The 19,443-nt window shown below is 49.4% G+C and overlaps 1 protein-coding gene and 1 long non-coding RNA gene across 5 annotated transcripts; one reads left to right on the top strand and one right to left on the bottom strand.

The window, feature by feature from the left end:
- Positions 1-307: 307 nt before the first annotated feature.
- On the bottom strand, positions 308-5,041 carry LOC117309085 (uncharacterized). 2 transcript variants are annotated; one of them, XR_012328008.1, is made up of 3 exons: positions 4,938-5,041; positions 3,523-3,637; positions 308-640 (listed from the first exon to the last, which is right to left on the bottom strand). It is a non-coding gene; the product is annotated as an uncharacterized lncRNA (long non-coding RNA). The 2 variants fall into 2 exon arrangements; XR_004523347.2 differs by lacking the exon at positions 4,938-5,041 and adding an exon at positions 4,117-4,258 and having other exon boundaries at positions 309-640.
- PLAUR (plasminogen activator, urokinase receptor) lies at positions 4,107-18,723 on the top strand. Of its 3 annotated transcripts, none has more exons than XM_033845083.2 (7): positions 4,107-4,262; positions 5,885-5,995; positions 7,271-7,411; positions 13,967-14,119; positions 14,765-14,899; positions 17,116-17,262; positions 18,161-18,723. In XM_033845083.2, exons 1-7 carry the CDS (start codon positions 4,211-4,213, stop codon positions 18,412-18,414), a joined length of 993 nt encoding a protein of 330 aa, XP_033700974.1. In that variant the 5' UTR covers positions 4,107-4,210; the 3' UTR covers positions 18,415-18,723. The 3 variants fall into 3 exon arrangements, with proteins under 3 accessions (XP_033700974.1, XP_033700976.1, XP_033700973.1); XM_033845082.2 differs by having other exon boundaries at positions 4,108-4,262; positions 7,268-7,411; XM_033845085.2 differs by lacking the exon at positions 7,271-7,411.
- Positions 18,724-19,443: the final 720 nt, after the last annotated feature.

Here is a 19,443-nt window from a genome sequence, read left to right as displayed (position 1 = left end):
AGTCTCTCTCTGTCCCTCTGTTTCTTGCTTGGCTCTCAGCTGCTATTTTCTTTTTTCCTTTTTTTTTTTTTAATGAAAAAAAATTAATTTGGGGGGCTTCCCTGGTGGCGCAGTGGTTGAGAGTCCGCCTGCCGATGCAGGGGACACGGGTTCGTGCCCCGGTCCGGGAGGATCCCACATGCCGCGGAGCGGCTGGGTCCGTGAGCCATGGCCGCCGAGCCTGCGCATCCGGAGCCTGTGCTCCGCAACGACAGAGGACACAACAGTGAGGGGCCCGCGTATCGCAAAAAAAAATAAAATAAAATAAAATAATTTTGATAAAATGCATGTAACATAAAATTTACTATTTTAATCATTTTACATGTACAGTTCAGTAGTGTTAAGTACATTCACATTGTTGTGCAACCAATCTTCAGAACCTTTTCATCTTTTTTCAAAAATTTTTATTTTAGGGCTTCCCTGGTGGTGCAGTGGTTGGGGGTCCGCCTGCCGATGCGAGGGACGCGGGTTCATGCCCCGGTCCGGGGGGGATCCCAAATGCCGCGGAGCGGCTGGGCCCGTGCGCCATGGCCGCTGGGCCTGCGCGTCCGGAGCCTGTGCTCCGCGGCGGGAGAGGCCGCAGCAGTGAGAGGCCCGCGTACTGGAAAAAAAAAAAAAAAATTATTTTATATTGGACTATAGTTGATTTACAATGTTGTATTAGTTTCAGGTGTACAGCAAAGTGATTCAGTTATACATATACATATGTCTATTCTTTTTCAAATTCTGTTCCCATTTAGGTTATTACAGAATATTGAGCAGAGTTCCCTGTGCTATACAGTAGGTCCATGTTGGTTATCTACTTTTTTTTTTTGGCTGCGCAGTCTGCGGGATCTTAGTTCCCTGACCAGGGATCGAACCTGTGTCCGCTGCAGTGGAAGCGCAGAGTCTTAGCCACTGGACCGCCAGGGAAGTCCCTGGTTATCTATTTTAAATAGAGTAGTGTGTATATGTCAAGTCTCTGTCTCTCTCCCTCTCTGATTTCCCCTGAGTCTGTCTGTCTTGGGCCTCTGGCTCTATCTCTCTCTCACTCTCTCTCCTTCCTGTCTGTCTCTTTCTCTGTCTCTGTCTCTCTCGATCTCTCTCCCTCTCTGTCTCTGCACGAGATTCTCCTTTACTCAGCCCCGGGAAGCCCCCGAAACCCATGGGCCTCGCCCAGGACCCAGCAGGCAGGTAGGAGCTGGGTGAGGCCCAGGTGAGTCACGGGGAGGAAGGAGCTGACATTCCTGCCGCTTTTCTGGGATTGTGCACGGCCCAGCCCCCTGCCTGCCCCCTCCTGTAACACGTCACTGGACCTCACAGTGTGTGTCACTTGAGAGGGAGAGAGAGAACAAGTCAGAGACAGAGACAGAGAGACAGAAAGAGACAAAGAAACAAAGACAGGCATTGAGAGAGACAGACAACAGAGGCAGAGAGACAGAAAAAAAGATACAGAGACACAGAGATAGAGGACAGAGAGTCAGAGAGATAAGATGGAGAGAGACATAGAGAGGCAAAGAAAAGGAGCAAGACAGAGATAGAAAAACACAGAGAAACAGAAAGGGAGAGACAGATGGACAGATCGGGAGACCAGAGCAGTCTGAAGTTGGGATGGGAAGGCTCCGAGTTATTTCTCTCATTCTTCAAATAAAAGAGAAAATCGTGGGGCTTCCCTGGTGGCGCAGTGGTTAAGAATCCGCCTGGCAATGCAGGAGACATGGGTTTGAGCCCTGGTCCGAGAAGATCCCACATCCACAGAGCAACTAAGCCTGTGCGCCACAGCTACTGAGCCTGTGCTCTAGAGCCCACGAGCCACAACTACTGAGCCCTCATGCCACAACTACTGAAGCCCGTGCACCTAGAGTCCGTGCTCCGCAACAAGAGAAGCCACCGCAATGAGAAGCCCACACACCACAACGAAGAGTAGCCCCCGCTCGCCGCAACGAGAGAAAGCCCGCGTGCAGCAACGAAGACCCAATGCAGCCAAAAATAAATAAATAAATAAATATATTTAAAAAAGAGAAAATCGTGGTCCGGAGCAATGAGGTCATCCGGCCAGGAAGTGGTTGTGCCAGACCACACAGCTCCATGTGATCCCAAACTTGAACCTACCTTTCACTGAGAGATGCCTCCACCCACCCCAGATCCATGTCACAGCTGGGAAAAGCAAAGATCTGTGGTGTGAAGCCATCTGCCCAGGGTCGCCCAGGAGCAAGTAGGTGAGCTGGGTCTCAAGCCTACTTGGACCAACACCCCGACTTTCTATCTCCCCACGTCATATGCATTAATATCTCATTCAGTCTTCACGCCAGCCCCAAGAGGGACCCCATTTTCCACATGATTTTTTTTTTTTTTTTTTTTGCGGTACGCGGGCCTCTCACTGCTGTGGCCTCTCCCGTTGCGGAGCACAGGCTCCGGATGCGCAGCCTTAGCGTCCATGGCTCACGGGCCCAGCCGCTCCGCGGCATGTGAGATCTTCCCAGACCAGGGCACGAACCCGTATCCCCTGCATTGGCAGGTGGACTCTCAACCACTGCGCCACCAGGGAAGCCCTCCACATGATTTTTATTGAGCACTTGCTATGTGCCAGGCACTGTGCAAGTGCCTTGGGTGTACACTTTTCTGTCGCTAGCCCACAAGCCCTGGGAGGGAGGCGCTTAGCTTTACTTTCCAGATAGAGGACTTGAGGCACAGAGAGGTTAAGTAACCTGCCCAAGTCAGCACAGCTATTGAATAGCTAAAATTTGAACCCTCACAGTCTGGTGTCAGCCCCCACACTCTTAACCTCTTAGAAAAGAGAATTTCTTTGGGATTTTCCTTACCTTATCTTAAAATGATTACCTTAAGATTTTGATGCATTAGTAAGAATAACAGTAGTATAATCATTATTGCAGTGGTAGAGGTAGCGCCTGCTTACTCATAGCCTATTACTGTTCCAGCCACACTGGCCTCTCTGCTGTTCCTAGATCTCATCAGGTCTGCTCCCACCTCAGGGTCTTTGTACTGGCAGTTTCCTCTCCCTGGAATTCTTCCTGGACCATCTGCCTGGACTTCTTCCCTCACTACCTTCAGCCGCTCTTCAAATATCACCTCCTCAGGAAAGCCCTCCTGGATTACCTGGCCTAAAACCAACCTTGCCTCACTTGTACCCTTGCACCTCCTTCAATCTGGTTTGTTTTTCTGCACTTTACTTATCACAGCCTGACAGCAATAGATTAGATAACATATATTTACTCCCTATTGTCACAAGGGCAGGGACTTTCCTGCTGTGTCCCCAGCTTCTGGACCAGTGCCTGGCACAAAGTAGGTCCTCAGTAAATGTTGACAGAGATTGTTGAGCCCTCCATGTGGGCCAGTGACTGTTTCAGGCATTTAATTCAACTGCATTAAATTGTTCTGACTGGGAGGGAGAGACTATGTTACCTTTGGCACTTTATTTTCCTTTTAAAAAACTTATTATGAACATTTACAAACACAGAGGAGATAGAATGGCATATAAATTACCTCGATATAATTGATACAGCTATTTTGCTATTTTGCCTTTCTTTTTTCCTAAAATATTTCAAGGTAAATGCAGACACCGATGACATTCAACCTCTAAATATTTCATTGAGCATCTCTGTAAAATATAAGAAAAAGTTTTCCACATAACCACAAAACCATGGTCATAACAGCAATATCTACTTTTTGGCTGAAGTGTTTTAAGGTAAATGGAGACATTGTATTATTTCATCCCCAAATATTTCAGCGTGCAGCTCTAAATGATAAAGACATTTTCCCATATAACCACAATACCATTATCCTTCCTAACAAAACTAAAGAAAGACCTATATTATCTAATAATAGGCACATATTTCCCCTCGTGACAAATTTTAATCCGAGGGGTGAGGGCCCTTGCCCAAGGTCCCATGGCAGGAAGAGAGAGAAATGGAATTTGCACCCAGGCAGTCTGGGGAGAGCTGTGACCACGGCCAGCGTGAGTCAGAGCAGAGCCACCCCCCTACCCCTCGCTGGCGCGTCCTGGTAAAGGAAGTTTTGAGGAAGGTGGGTGGGGGTGGATGACCCACGCATCTGGAGCTGACTCGCTCTTTCGCAAACCTCTGGGAGGAGCCCCCAGGGCCACATAACTGTCTCCTCCCGGAGGCCAGACTGAGAGGTGCAGGGAGACCGCGGAGAGGAGCCGCCGCCGGACATGGGCCGCCCGCTGCCGGTGCTGCTATTGTTGGCTCAGACCTGCATTCCAGGTAGGGGCTGGGTGCCCGAATCTCTGCGCTGGGGACCGGGTCAGACCGGAGGGAAGGGAGGCGGGAGAGGAAGGGAAGAGAGCTCAGAGTCTGATGACTTGGAGGAGGGCTCAGTCCCCAGCCCCTCCACCCACATTCAAATAATAATTCTCCTGCTGTCTGCAGCCTCACACGGCACGGTACCAGGCACACAGTAGACGCTCAGGAAATATTCGTAGAGCGAAGGCGCTTAACAACAGCCGCCATGTAGTGAGTACGCTCTTTAGTCCAGGCACTCTTCTAAGCTCCTTCCTTGCAACTGCCAACTGGGCGGGCGGAACTATTTTAACCTCGTTTTACAGAGAAACTGAGGCACAGAGAGGTTAAGTAACTGGTCCAAGGTCACACAGCAAGTCCTTGTAAGTGGGATTCTGACCCGCAGGGGGCTCCTACAGCCCTCTCCCCTCTATCAGATCACCCCCTCCCCCCCTACACACACACACACACACACACACACACACGCACACACACACGCACACACAGACACATTTGCAAGACAGGGAGGACACCGTCTCATTTAACAAAAGGTCTAAAGAAAGTCAGGCTCAGCGTCGCGGAGCCGGGGGCCGGGGACCCAAGGCTCGTCCTTCGAGGTGCCTTCCCTTTCACTATCCTCTAGCCGACGAGACCTCTCACCTCCTTTCTCTGGAAAATCTAAAAAGGGTTGGAAAACGAAAGGAAGTTGAGAAGGAACTGCTGTCAGGGCGCGGCAGGGCCGGGTTGGGGGTAGGGGTTGGGAGATGGTTCGGTAATGAATAACCGGGAAAGCTTTCCGGACCGCGGGAGGCCTAGAATGAGTAACGACTCGGAAGGGGACTCCGAATTTGGAGCGGGGAAGGGACCGCAAGGGAGACGCGATGGGCAGGGATAGGCCTTTGGGGCGGAGCTAGTGGGCGGGGCCAGAACTTCGGGGAGGGGAAGTGGGAGGGGCTAACAGTTCCGGAGCAGCTAGTGGGAGCGGGGAGAACTTCTGGGGAGGCCACAGTAGTAGTGGGATTAGAATCTCCGCACGGCTGATACGCGGAGTCAGAAGTTCGGTGTGGACTGTTGGGTGGAGAGAGAGAACGCTGGGGAGAGGCTACGGAGGGGAGGAGAGCCAGTGGGCATTAGTGGAGGGCACCGGGAACGGGGGTAGAACATAAAGACTAGCTGGAGTTGGTGAGGCTAGAACACCCCTAGGAGAGCTCGCGAGGCGGAGTAGGCCGAGGCGGGCGGGGTGGAGGAAAGGACCTAATTGGGAGCCGGGCTAGAACGTCCACACCTGCGGAGAGGAGGGGGGTTGGAGTTTCAGGATGGGCCCGGCGCTCAGACAGAGTGAAAGGGAAAGCGAGCGAGGGCTGGACTTGGGAAGGACCTGTGGACGGAGAAAGAACTTTAGGGTAGAGGGTGGAGATAGAACGTTGGCCTAAGGATGGTATAGCGGTTTGGAAACCAGCCTTGGAACCCAGGGGCGGGCAAAAGTGGAGTCCGAACCTGAGTGCACCTGGCCTGGAGACTTGGTCCAGGTGTTGGGGCTTAAGGGGGCGAGAGCGGGATCCTGGCGCAGAGCGATAACACCTCTCCTCTCCCCCCTCTGCCCCCAGTCTCCTGGGGCCTGCGGTGCATGCTGTGTAAGACTACCGGGAGTTGCAGGGTGGAAGAGTGTGCCCCCGACCAGGACCTCTGCAGGACCACGGTCCTGCGCATATGGGAAGGTGAGCTGGAGCAGGGAACGGGAGTGACAAAGAAACCTTATTTCACGAGCCATCGGGGAAATACGCATGAAAAAGACACGGAGACCGGTTACAAGCCCCCAGATGGACAAGCATTTAAAACTCTGACAGGGACTTCCCTGGAAGTCCAGTAGTTAAGACTCTGTGCTCCCAGTGCAGCGGGCACGGGTTCGATCCCTGGTTGGGGAACTAAGATCCGGCATACCACTTGGTGCAGCAAAAAAAGAAAAGAAAAATCTGACGATACTGAGGTCGATGAGGCTGTGGAGATGCGGGCTTTGCTGTTAGGGGGTAAATTGGTGCATCCACCAAACAGAGCCACGTGGCAATAGGCAATATCTGGTTAAAGATGAACATACCCTACAACAAGCAGTTGGACTTCTAGGAATGTAGAGACCCCAGAGAACCTTGGCCACACTTGCCCAGAGACACCTGTCAAAGAATGTTCTTAGACTGAACGTTTGTGATATGGAAAACTGGAAAGACTGAAGTCAGTTGTCAGCAGAGGAAAGACGTTACAGTATAATCACGCATTATACCCCACAGCAGCTTAAATGAAGGAGCTAGGGCTGCAGGTATTAACCTGGATACGTGTCAAAAATGTAAGGTTGAAAGAAAAACAAAAAAGCATGTTGCAGAGTTTGACACCTTTTAATAGAAATAGTATCTAACAATCAAAATAAATAAACGATATACAAATAAACAATAATAAATATTCTGCATACAGAGGTGTTAGAATTACCTACACCTGTGGTTGCCTCTGGACAGAGCGTAAGGGAAGTGGGATTTGAGGGAGGGAGGTAACCAGGAGGCTTTAACTGTCTTTTAAACTTGGTTTCTTTTTTTAAAAAGATCTGAAACAAATATAGCAAAATGCTAATATTTTATAAAGTTTGGTGATGAAAGCACAGTATTTATTACATCATTCTCTTATATTTTTGGTAAGCTCAAAGCATTTTCCTTTAAAGGTTCCTATCAGAGGCATCTCCCTGCTAAGATCACCAAGCTAGGAGGGAGCGGGTAGAAGGATCCAGAAGGTCCCAGGGATGGTGTTATCACTAAAAGAAAGTAGGCTTCCAGTGTAGGGGGTTGGGGGGAGGGTGCATAGCTCTAGAACAGAGAGAGTTGGACTCAAGCAAGAGGAGAGGCCTGGCAGGGATCAGCCCTGGGAGCGGGTGACCTTGTAACCAGGAGTGTCAGAGGCTGGTTGGGCCCAGGGGAGCCTCTGCGGTGACAATGAGACATTCCTTATAGAAGGTGATGAGCTGGAGGTGGTGGAGAGAGGCTGTACCCACCCAGAAAAGACCAACAGGACCATGAGCTATCGGACTGGCACGCAGATCATCACCCTGACAGAGGCCGTGTGTGGGTCAGACTTGTGCAACAAGCCCAGTCCTGGTGAGTAGGGCAGCCCTCACCATCCCCAACCCCAAACCATCCCCAGCTCAACCTCCATCATCATCCTGGTCCTATCCCTCATCCTAGGCCACCCCAACCCCAGCTCCATGCCTTACCCCGGCCCAAACCTTTCCTTATCCTAAACACATCTCCAGCCTGGCTCCAACCCCAACTCAACCTCACCTCCAATCCTGTCCCCAACTTCCTTTTATCCTCAACACGCTCCAACTCAAACCCATCCTCCTTCCAAAGACATCTCTCATCCTATCCCCTAATCAACCCCACCTCATCTCAACTGTCCCCAATCCCACTCTCATCTACAAACGCATCCCATCCCTAATCCTATCCCATCTCATATGTGTTTGTGGGGGTGTGTGTATGTGTGTGTGTGTGGTTGTTATTTATAAGATGCAACACCTGCCTTTAAGAAGCCACACACACACACCCACTTGAGAGGTACGTGAGGTATCTCACTGATGTTTTCGCCATGTAACTTTTTTCATGGGACAGGAGATGATTCAAGCAATAGATGCTCAGCAAGGGATACAAAGACCAGAGATACCAAAGACTCAGAGTTCTTAAAGGAAGTCAGAATAGGAGGGAATCAGACAGGCTGCCGTGGGCTTGGAAAGTTCCCTAGAATCGATGATTCTTAAGTTGGGCAACAAATAAGAATGTGAAGAAACTTCCATAAGGCTTTTTGTTGAGTTTCATGCCTTTAGGCTCTGGTCAGCATAAGAAAAAGACTTAGAAAGGCTCAAATTCCCCAAGTTCTCACAGCAGAGGAAGGTTGGGGAGCGAATGGACCCATGGTGCACAGTCAGACAGATTCCTCTTTCTGACCCTGGTGAGGAAGGAAATGGGTTCAGGCCAGTCTAGTCACAATGACGTCAGGAAGCAGAGCACCTGCCTCTGCACTGGGTTTTTTCCCTTGTTCTTCATCCATCCCGATTACACTAGATTTTCATTTATCCTGACCTTGAACTTTCATCTGTTGGTGGGGACTGAATCAGAGATTTATTTTCAAGGAAATGACAAGAGAGGATGCTGGCTTCCTCTCTCTGTTAGATGGCTTCCTCTCTCTGTTAGATGTGCTGAAGGAAAGCACTTGTAATTGAGTCTAAATAATACTCGTAATCAGAGATAATAGTCAAAATATTTAACCATATTGGTCAGTGCCGCAGAATAATATTGACCAGTCAGAACTGGAGGCCACTTGCTGGGCCTGGTGTCACCCCTTTAGTGGATCTTGAGGACATGAGAGTTCTAAAGCCAGGTTTGCAGGGAGTTCCCTGGTGGCCTAGTGGTTAGGATTCTGGGCTTTTACTGCTGTGACCCAGGTTCAATCCCTGGTCGGGGAACTGAGATCCCACAAGCTGTGCAGCGTGGCCAAAAAAATAAAGTACAGAGAGGGTTGGGAGCGGTCAGGGGTCCTCTTGGGCAGCAGCTGTCAATTCAGTAATTTAATAACTAATATATCTATATCAGCTTCCCCCCTTTTATCTTTTTGGCCATGCCACGCAGCATGTAGGATCTTAGTTCCCTGACCAGGGATCGAACCCATGCCACCTGCATTGGAAGTGCTCAATCTTAACCACTAGACCACCAGGGAAGTCCCTATCAGCCCCATATCTAACACCATTTTACCCTGTTTGTGATGACTAGAATAGTTGGTTAAACCACATCCTGTTCTTCTGTGATACTGGGGACACAGGAGTGACCAAGATAGCCTTGGGCCCTGCCCCTATGGGGCTCATAGTCTAGCGTGTATGTGTATGTGGACGGGGCTGGGGGGAGGCGGACGGACCCATCACCTGACGGTGACTGCCCTGATTAGTTGCAGCTGGGATGCGGAAGCACATGCAAGGGAGTCAGGACCATGATAGGGGAAACAGAGACCAGAGAGGTCAGAGCTGTAATAGGGAAGCACAGTCCAGAATTGTCAGGGCTGAGACAGGGGAAACAGAGGCCAGAGTGATCAGGGCTGAGATAACTAAGAATCAAGAGATACTTGACTCAGGTCAGGGAAGGTTTCCTATACAGGAAGCAACAGCTAAGCTGGATCTTGAGGGATGAATAGGAGTCAGACTGTTAAAAAGACAGTAGAAAGGCTTTTCCAGACAGAGGGAGCAACAGATATAAAGGCCCAGAGGAGGGTGAGAGTAGCATGGCTGGAGGAAGGGCGAGATGGGGCAAGAGGAACTGCTGAAATTGGCAAGGTCACATTATACAGGGCCTTCTAGGCTATGGTGGGGCATATAGACTTCATCTGGGAAACACTGGGAGGTCATGAAAGCGTTTCAAGTACAGAGCATCACTATCAGATTTTTTTTTTTTTTTTTCCTGTACGCGGGCCTCTCACTGTTGTGGCCTCTCCCATTGTGGAGCACAGGCTCCAGACGCGCAGGCTCAGCGGCCATGGCTGACGGGCCCAGCCGCTCCGTGGCATGTGGGATCTTCCAGGACCGGGGCACGAACCCATGTCCCCTGCATCGGCAGGCGGACTCTCAACCACTGCGCCACCAGGGAAGCCCTCAGATTTGTGTTTTTTGACATGTTATTCTGACCTCAGAGTGGAAGAGAGATAGGAGGGAAGGAAGGATGGAGGGAAGGTAGATGAGGGGAGACCAACTTGGAGGTGCGTGAGGTTGTCCAGATAAAGAAGAGAGTGTAGGGATTTCCCTGGCGGTCCAGTGGTTAGACTCCGTGCTTCCACTGCAGGGGACGCGGGTTCATTCCCTGGTGGGGGAACTAAGATCCCACATGCCGCGTGGTGCAGCTGAAAAAAAAAAAAAAAAGAAGAAGAAGAAGAGAGTGTCTGCTGTGCAAATGGAGAGAAGTGGTTGGAGTTACGAGCTATTTAGCAGGTAGATGAGCAGAGTGTGATAATGGATTAGATGTAGGGGTGGTTATGCAGTTCTGGTCATGTGGAGTCACCTGTATCAGACCAACCCCCCTGCCAATGATGGTTATAAAAGCTGGACAAATTATAAACAATGATTAAAGTCACTCAAGAGCAAGCAAATGAAGAGAGGAAGTTGAGGTGCTCCAATCTTCGAAATAAGGGGAGCACAGAAGTCGAATTCCACAGACAAGCTGGCTTTTTCCTTGAATGCACTTGCCAATTCACTGCTCTGGAAGGGAACTAGAACGCAAATAGAAAAGAGATCGTCGCTAGACTGACAAGGCAGAGGTTGGAGTCTGGGGTTGCCAGAGTGTCTGGAAAATGAGAAGTAAAATCCTGGAATGCATGGAACTACAGAAAAGGGAGTCCCCAAATCTGCAAATTTCCTTCAAGTCATTGGCAAGCCGTGCATGCATAGGGTGAGACTCCAAGGAACTCTACAGAAAATAGTATCTGGGAAGCTACAGCACTGAGCAGGAATTCCAGCAGGCATATGACGCTGGGGGGACCAAAGTTGCCGCGCTGGAAAGAGAGGTCTCAGGCTTTCCCCTGGGACCACATCCTAGGAGTAAGGGCAAAACTGAAATAGACCAGCCCTAAAAATGCATACGTCGGATCTTAGACAGAAAGAAAACCTAATCCTCTCTGGCAGAATATAACATCATTTAGAGCCTTTACAAATAGTCGTCTGTGTCTGGCATCTAGTCAAAACGTACAAGGTACCCTGAAGAGAACAGAAAGGACCAACTGACCGGAAACCAAGAGAAAAATCCCACAATAGAAACAGACTTGTCATGAATCATATTTTTTTTTTTTTTTTTTTGCGGTATGCGAGCCTCTCACTGTTGTGGCCTCTCCCGTTGCGGAGCACAGGTTCCGGACGCACAGGCTCAGCGGCTATGGCTCACAGGCCCAACCGCTCCGCGGCATGTGGGATCTTCCTGGACTGGGGCACGAACACGTGTCCCCTGCATCGGCAGGCGGACCCTCAACCACTGCGCCACCAGGGAAGCCCATGAATCAGATATTGGAGTTACTAGACAGGGGAACTTTAAAAGAGCTATGATCAATATATTCAAGAAAATAGAGGAAAGGTTACTTTTTAGCAGAAATCTGGAAACCAATTTTTAAATGATTCCAACAGAAATAAAGAACAGGCACTAAATAAAACCAAAAAAAGAACAGGAACTAAAATTAAGAACTCAATAGATGTACTTACTGGATATCAGAAACAGTAGAGCAAAAGGATTACAGAACCAGGAGACAGGGCAGTGGAAGTATCAGATGGGTGCCTAGATATGGAGGATCAAGGAGTCTGCCAGGATTCTACCCTGGGGGACCAGATGGGGCCATCTCAGAGATGTGGAATTCAGGAGAAGGAGCAGTTTGGAGAAGATGGAGAGTCTTGTTGGGGGCAGGTAGAGATTCAGGTGTTTGAAGGGCCTCCAGGAGGCCCAGCTATGGAGCTGGGAGAGAAGTCTTACCTGGAGAGAGATTTCTGAGTTCCCAGCAGGTAGGTGGAGATAAAACTGTGTCAATGGATAACATCCCATGGGAGAGAGTGTGTACCATGAGAAATGAAAAAAGGGCCTAAGACAGAGCCTGAGGATCACCCACATTTAGAAGAGTGACATAAGAAGAAGAGCTCACAGAGGAGACCCATGCGTGGTATGAGCTATTTTGACAGTGATGGCAGCTCGTGTTTTCATTTTCATGGTGGTTCATATTAGAAGATGTGGGCTGTCAGCCTTTTAGTTCTTTTTCTTTTGGGAGAGGGTGGGAAAGATCTGGCTTTGGAGATAAGTGATTCACCTAATTACAGCTGCTGGCCTGCCCGTGGAGAGCCTTGGCTCAGAGAGCCCTCTCATTTCTCTAAGACTTGGCCCAAACTCAAACTCGGGTATCTGGGGTCACGAAGGGAAGGGCATGCCAGGCTTGGGAATGGTGTGAGCCAAGGCCTAGGCAGAGGGATGACTCTGGTGTTTCCAGGGAAAAGTAACTCATCCACTTGGCCTGGACTGGAAGGTCCGTGTGAGAGGCCAGTTTATCACAGATCGATCAGATGAGGCTTTGACCTCTGACATGATTGGGTAGTGTATTAAATATCTATCGCTGCATTAAAGATTGCCCCAAAGCTTAAAACAAAAGTAAGCATGTATTCTTTCACAAAGTTTTTGAAGGTCATGATTCTGGGAGTGGCTTAGCTAGGCGGTTCTGCGTCTTTCATCATGTCGTAGTCAAGATGACGGTGGACTGCAGTCATCAGAAGGCGCCCAAGGTAGCTTCATTCACACGGATGACCAGCTCCCATGGCTTTGGCAAAAGTCTCAGCTCCTCACCATGTAGACCTCACGGTGGGGCTGCTTGAGTGTCCTTACAACATGGCAGCTGGCTTCCCCCAGAGCAAGTGGTCCAAGAGAGAGCCGGGAAGAAATCTCAATGTCTTGTGTGATCTAACACAGAAGTCACACACCATCATTTCCACAGTATCCTACTGGTTCCACAGGTCAGCTCTATTCCTTATGGGAAGGGACTACACAAGGGACAAATACCAGGAAGCAGGGATCACTGGAGGCCATCTTGGAAGCTGGCTACCACAGGGAACAATAGAAGGGTTTTAAGTAATTGTTCATTCATTCATTCATTTAACAAATATTTATTGAATACCTTCTCAGGCCCCAGCCTTGTGCTGGGTTGTGTTGGGACATAATAATGACCAAGACAGCCCTGGCCCTACCCTCCTGGGACTGAATCCATAGAAGGAAACAAACAAGCAAACAAACAGAAAGAGTGAAAAAAAGAAAAAACAGGGAATTCCCTGGCAGTCCAGTGGTTAGGACTCCATGCTTCCCTGCAGGGGGCACAGGTTCCATCCCTGATGGGGGTACTAAGATCTCAGAAGCCATGTGGCATGACCAAAAGCAAACAAACAGTGAGGGAAACAGACTTGTCACCAGACGGGGATGACCCAGAGTGGGCAGGGCTGGGATTAGGGAGCCCCGAGAGGCACCTAATCCAGCCTGGGAGGTCAAGGAAGGCTTCTCGGAGGAGGCAAAATTGGAGAAGATGGCCTCTGAAGAATGAGTAGGAGATAGGGAAAATAGGGAGCAGGGAAAGGGTTCTAGGCAAAGACCACAGCAGATGCAAAGGCTGGGCAGGAGTCAGCATGTATACTCAGGGACTGAGGAAAACCGGTGTAGAGTCTGAGTGGCTGGTGGAGGGAGATGAGGCAGGAAAGGTGACCAGGACCCAGTCTTTGATGGAACTTGAAAGCCACGCTGAGTTTCTTGGATTTTATTCTGAAGGCACTGGGGACCCATGGAAGAGTGTTGAGCAGAGGAGAGGCAGGGTCAGATTTGCGTATTAGGAACATACTTCTAGGGCTATGTGGGATACACTGGGGTGGGAAGGGCAAGAATGGAAACCAGGAGGCCAGAGAGGAAGCTGGTATTGAAGGAGGTCTGACCTGGTCATGGAGCTGGAAAGGAGGGGATGGATTCTAGAAAGATTCAGGCGGTGGGATGGACAGCACTTGATGATTGGCTGAAGGGTGGGATAAGGAAGAATTGATGCTGAAGTGAGTCCTCAAGGAAGCTGGGTCTCCAGGACTCTCCCCATGGAGTCTCACCCTCCTAATCCTCCCTAAACAGGCCAGGTTCCTAACTTTCCCCGAAGCCGTTACCTCGAATGTGCTTCCTGTGCCTCGTCAGATATGAGCTGTGAGATGGGCCGGGACAAGACCCTGCAATGCCGCAACCCTGGAGAACAGTGCCTGGATGTGGTAACCCACCAGAGACTGGAAGGTGAGCCCCAACCTGCCAGCAACTCCCCCTCCCTGCTTTGCTCCTCCCCAAGGCTGCACTTAACAACAACCCCCAGATAACCAGGATTTAAGCAAGGTAGAAAGTTAGTACTCACACAGAAAGTCCAGTGATGGGAAGTCCAGGGCCACTAGGACAGTTCCACAGTCACCAGGAACCCAAATGTCTTCTCATTTCTTACATATTGCTTCCATTCTCAAGATTGCCTCATAGTCCAGGATGGCTGCCTGAGCTCCAGACCTCATGTCCAAGTTCCAGGAAGAAGGAGGGGGGAAAAGAAGGGGCAAAAGGGGGGCACCCCTCCTTCTGTAAATGTTCTCCTTTCTAGAAGTCCCATAAAATCTTTCTACTTAGATCACGTTGACCAGAACTTAGCCACTTGAGGTTCTCCTTTCTAGAAGTCCCATAAAATCTTTCTACTTAGATCACGTTGACCAGAACTTAGCCACTTGACTCTACCTATGGAGGCTGGAAATTGTGTCTTTTGGCTAGATATATGGTTGCTTCCAATAAAATGAGGGCCCTATAATGAAGGATGAAGCAGAGGATGGACAGAGGACTGCTACCATGGGCAAATCCAATCTCAGCCCCTCATCAACAATCTGACCTCCTCCTCTGCCCCCACAGAGAGTCCAAGGGATGAGCGCCACTCCCGAGGCTGTGGCAACCTTCCTGGCTGCCCAGGCCCCACTGGCTTCCACAACAACCACACCTTCCACTTCCTGCGGTGCTGCAACACCACCAAATGCAATGGGGGCCCAGGTAAGGGGCAGGGGACCCGGCGTGAGGCCTGGGATTGGGGTGGGGAGGTGCACTCAGGCTGACTGCTGCTTGCTTGAAGGGAAACCCTCCTCTCTGTTTCCTTCTCTGAAAAGTGGACCTATCAAGCCCTTTCTCAAAGAAGAATTTTGTGGGAATTCAATGAAACTAGCAAAGCTTCACCGAGACCTGTGCTTTATGCTTCTATATCCTCTTGAATCCTTCCACTGCTCACCATCCTGGTGCAAGCCACCATGGCTGCTCACCTAGATTGTTGCAATGACCTTGCTGGTCCTCCTGCTACCCTACAGCCAATGTTCAACACAGCAGCAAGAGTGATTTTTTTTTTTAATAGATCTTCATTGGAGTATAATTGCTTCACAATACCGTGTTAGTTTCTGTTGCACAACAAGGCGAATCAGCCATATGCATACACATGTCCCCATATCCCCTCCCTCTTGAGATTCCCTCCCATCCTCCCTATCCCACCCCTCTAGGTCATCGCAAAGCACCGAGCCAATCTCCCTCTGCTGTGCTGCTGCTTCCCACCAGCCAACTATTTTACATTCGGTAGTGTATATACGTCGATGCTACTCTCACTTCGCCCCAGCTTCGCCCTCCCACCCCATGGCATCAAGTCCATTCTCTATGTCTACCTCTTTATTCCTGCCCTGCCACTAGGTTCATCAGTACCATTATTTTTTAATTCCATATAGATGCGTTAGCATATGGTATTTGTTTTTCTCTTTCTGACTTACTTCACTCTGTATGACAGACTCTAGGTCCATCTACCTCACTACAAATAACTCAGTTTCGTTTCTTTTTATGGCTGAGTAATATTCCATTGTATATATGTGCCACATCTTCTTTATCCATTCATCTGTCGATGGACATTTAGGTTGGTTCCATGACCTGGCTATTGTAAATAGTGCTGCAGTGAACATTGTGGTGCATGTCTCTTTTTGAATTATGGTTCTCTCAGGGTATATGCCCAGTAGTGGGATTGCTGGGTCATATGGTAGTTCTATTTTTAGTTTAAGGAACCTGCATACTGTTTTCCATAGTGGCTGTATCAGTTTACATTCCCACCAACAGCTTACTGTAAATCAAATCATGTCACTCTTCCTCAACCACTTCAACGCCTTCCCCTTGCTTTTAGAATGAAATGCAAAGACTCTACTATGCCCTCTCTAATCCAGCATGTGTCTGTCTCATGGCCTTTGCACATGCAGTACCCTCCACCAGGAACACCTCTCCCCCAGGAGTTCACCTGGCTGGCTACTTCTGATTCGTTAGGTCTCAGCTTTAAAACATTGTCCTCAGGGAAAATTTCCCTAACTCTGCCCTTCAATATAATCTAGATCCTTTGTGTTATTCTGTCTCTATAAATCACTACTGTCCAACAGGACTTTCCATGGTGATGGAAATGTTCTGTATCTATGCTGTCGGATATGGTAGCCTCTACTATACATGGCTTTTGAGCACTTGATACTTGGACAATGTCTCCTTTTTCTTTTTCTTTTTTAAAAATATGTCCACATGTCGTGAGTTTTCAAGTTTTCTTTTAAAATGAACTAATACTTTTTTTTTTTTTTTTTTTGCGATACGCGGGCCTCTCACTGTTGTGGCCTCTCCCGTCGCGGAGCACAGGCTCCGGATGCGCAGGCTCAGCGGCCATGGCTCACGGGCCCAGCTGCTCCGCGGCATGTGGGATCTTCCCAGACCGGGGCACGAACCCGGATCCCCTGCATCGGCAGGCGGACTCTCAACCGCTGCGCCACCAGGGAAGCCCACTAATACATTTTTTAAAGTCTCTTGGTTTTCATTTCCAATGCAGTAAATATCCATAGATATGACTAACATAAGCAATAATTTTTTATTATTTAATATTAATTTCAATGTCAATGTAAACAACCACATGTGGCTAGTGGCTACCATATGGGACAGTGTAGCTCTAAATCGTAAGTTCTCTGAGGGCAAGGACTGTTTCGTCTTACCCTGTGTCTAGGCAGGTGGGGGCTCGTGGGGAGCTGACGGTTGGAATTTCTCTCGCAGACCCTAGAGAACACCCCCCCCCAAAAGAGGATGCTGTTCCAATGCCTGACCACAAGAGGGCTCCACGACATCTAGGGCTGAGAGTTGGGAGTCCTGGGGATGTAATGCTGTGAACCGCTCATGCTAATTTCTTTGGTGTCTGTGTCACTTGGTCTTCTTCCAAGTCCTGGAGCTTCAAAACCTGCCACTGAACGGCTTCCAGTGTTACAGCTGTGAGGGGAACAGCACCCATGGATGTTCCTCTAAAGAGACTTCCCTCACTGACTGCCGAGGCCCCATGAATCAATGTCTGGAAGCCACTGGCACTAATGGTGAGCCATTAGGAGGCTGGGAGAGGATACTTATGGGGGGGATGGGGGGTTCTGCAAGAAGTAACTTCCCATGAAGCTGGACTTAATTGAGGTGGATCATCCTGTTGGAGAAGGTGGGACTTCCTTCAGGAGAGTGCAGAGTGCAGTAAGAAATTAGGACTTGTTCATTAGGAAATGTATACTTGGGCCACAGAAATGTGGATTTCTTTGGGGGTGGGACTTCCGTGGGTGGGTGGGACTTCCGGTGGACCTCCCAGGATCCTATCCTGTGAAGTTCTGGGCAGGTTCCTTTATTCCAGAGGTTCTCAAACTTTGGGCTCTCAAAATTCCTTCTCGCTCTGAAAAATTATTGCTTACGTCAGTCATATCTATAGTATTTGTTCATTTTAAAAGAACAATTGAAAACGCACGACATGTGGACATATTTTTATGAAAGAAAAAAAGGAGACATTGTCCAAAATGAAAAAATTGAACGAGAAGACTGGCATTGTTCTACCATTTTGCAATCTTTTTAATATCTGGCTTAATAGAAGACAGCTGGACCCTCATATCTGCTTCTGCGTTCAGTCTGTTGCAAGATCACATGTCCTAGGGTTTCTAGGAAACCCCTTGTGAGAGCACAACATATTTGTGAGAGCATGAAAAGGCAAGTGAGGTTTTAGCATTATTACAAAAATAAGCTTGACTTCACAGATCCCCTGGAAGGGTCTGAGGGAAGGAGCCCCAGGGGTCCCAGGACCACACTTAGACCTGCTGCTTTCTCTGGGGGTACCCACCACGAGGTAGTATTCTACCTGGGCAATTCTCACTGGGTACCAGTATTCTCACTGGTACCCAGTGAGAATTCCAGTCCCAGGCCCGAGAGCTGGGAGTCTCACATGGTCTTCTCTCTCCTCAGGACTGGGGAACCCAAGCTACACCATAAGAGGCTGTGCAACCCCCTCCTGGTGCCAACGCCTCCCTGTGGCTGAAGCTTTCAGCCTCACCCATCTCAACGTCTCTTGCTGTACTGGAAATGGCTGTAACCATCCAGACCTGGTTACCCAGACCCACACGGGGGGTGCCCCCCTGCCTGGCCCTGCCCACCTCAGCCTCTTTGTCACCCTGCTTATAACTGCCAGACTGTGGGGAGGTACTTTCCTCTGCACCTGAACCCCAAAATCCCACTGCCCTGGCTGGATCCAGGAGACCCCTTTGCCCTTCCCTTAGCTCCCAGACCTACTGACTTGCTGTGTGACCTCAGACCAGTGTGCTCCCCTCTCTGGGCCTTAGTTTTCCCAGCTGCCGAAACACCTATCTCAGAGAACTGTGAGAATCAGAGGAGAAAAACTAGAGGAAGGCTACGGGCCAGCAGGCGAGAGCTCTTGTGATATTAATATTGTTGCCGCTGTTATTATTAATTAATATTTGTTTTATTTAATATTTTGTACTTAAATAAAGATTTTTGTATCAGTGAACAAAGCCAGATCTGCCCTTCTCCAGAGAGGACGATTGGGGGACACGTTTCCTCAGGCTCCTGGAATTAGGGGTCATATTGTAGGGCCCAAGCACTCGAGGTCCCAGCCTTGGGAGCTGTCCCATGCAGGCTTCCACCCTAAGCCACTTCCACATCTATTTCTGGGCTCTAAATTCAACCTTCCAACTCACTCACCCAAGCACTAACCTTCCAGTCTCTTCTCCCACATCCAAAGGTCCAGACTACTTTGTTGTTCTAAGAAGACATGTCTGCATTTCCTAGGGGGTTCTGAGATAGGAGATGACTAGGAGATGACCCCTGGATGCCCTGCAGTGAGGAGTAGAGACTGGACCTCATTCCCCTGCTGCCCTGGGGGCAGGAGATAAAGGCTGGGCTATATTTCCTAGGATACCCACAGACAAACTGAGAAAAAGACAGAACTACCATTTCAGTGGGACTGAGTACCATGGCAGAATTCATGTTTTCCATGGTTCGCTGAGGCAAGCCCACAGACACAAAATTACGTTCCCCTGGGGCCCTACGGCTGATGAAGAAAAAGGGCATTTTCTGTGGTATTTGGGGGCAGATGAAGGACAGGGTTTCTTTTCTTTTCTTTTCTTTTCTTTTTTTTTTTTTGCGGTACGCGGGCCTCTCACTGTTGTGGCCTCTCCCGTTGCGGAGCACAGGCTCCGGACGCGCAGGCTCAGTGGCCATGGCTCACGGGC

This window comes from Tursiops truncatus, chromosome 19 (genome assembly GCF_011762595.2).
Source record: "Tursiops truncatus isolate mTurTru1 chromosome 19, mTurTru1.mat.Y, whole genome shotgun sequence".
Taxonomy (NCBI): Eukaryota; Metazoa; Chordata; class Mammalia; order Artiodactyla; family Delphinidae; genus Tursiops; species Tursiops truncatus.
Note: the sequence above shows the minus strand (reverse complement) of the source record. Positions and strands in the feature narration are given on the sequence as shown.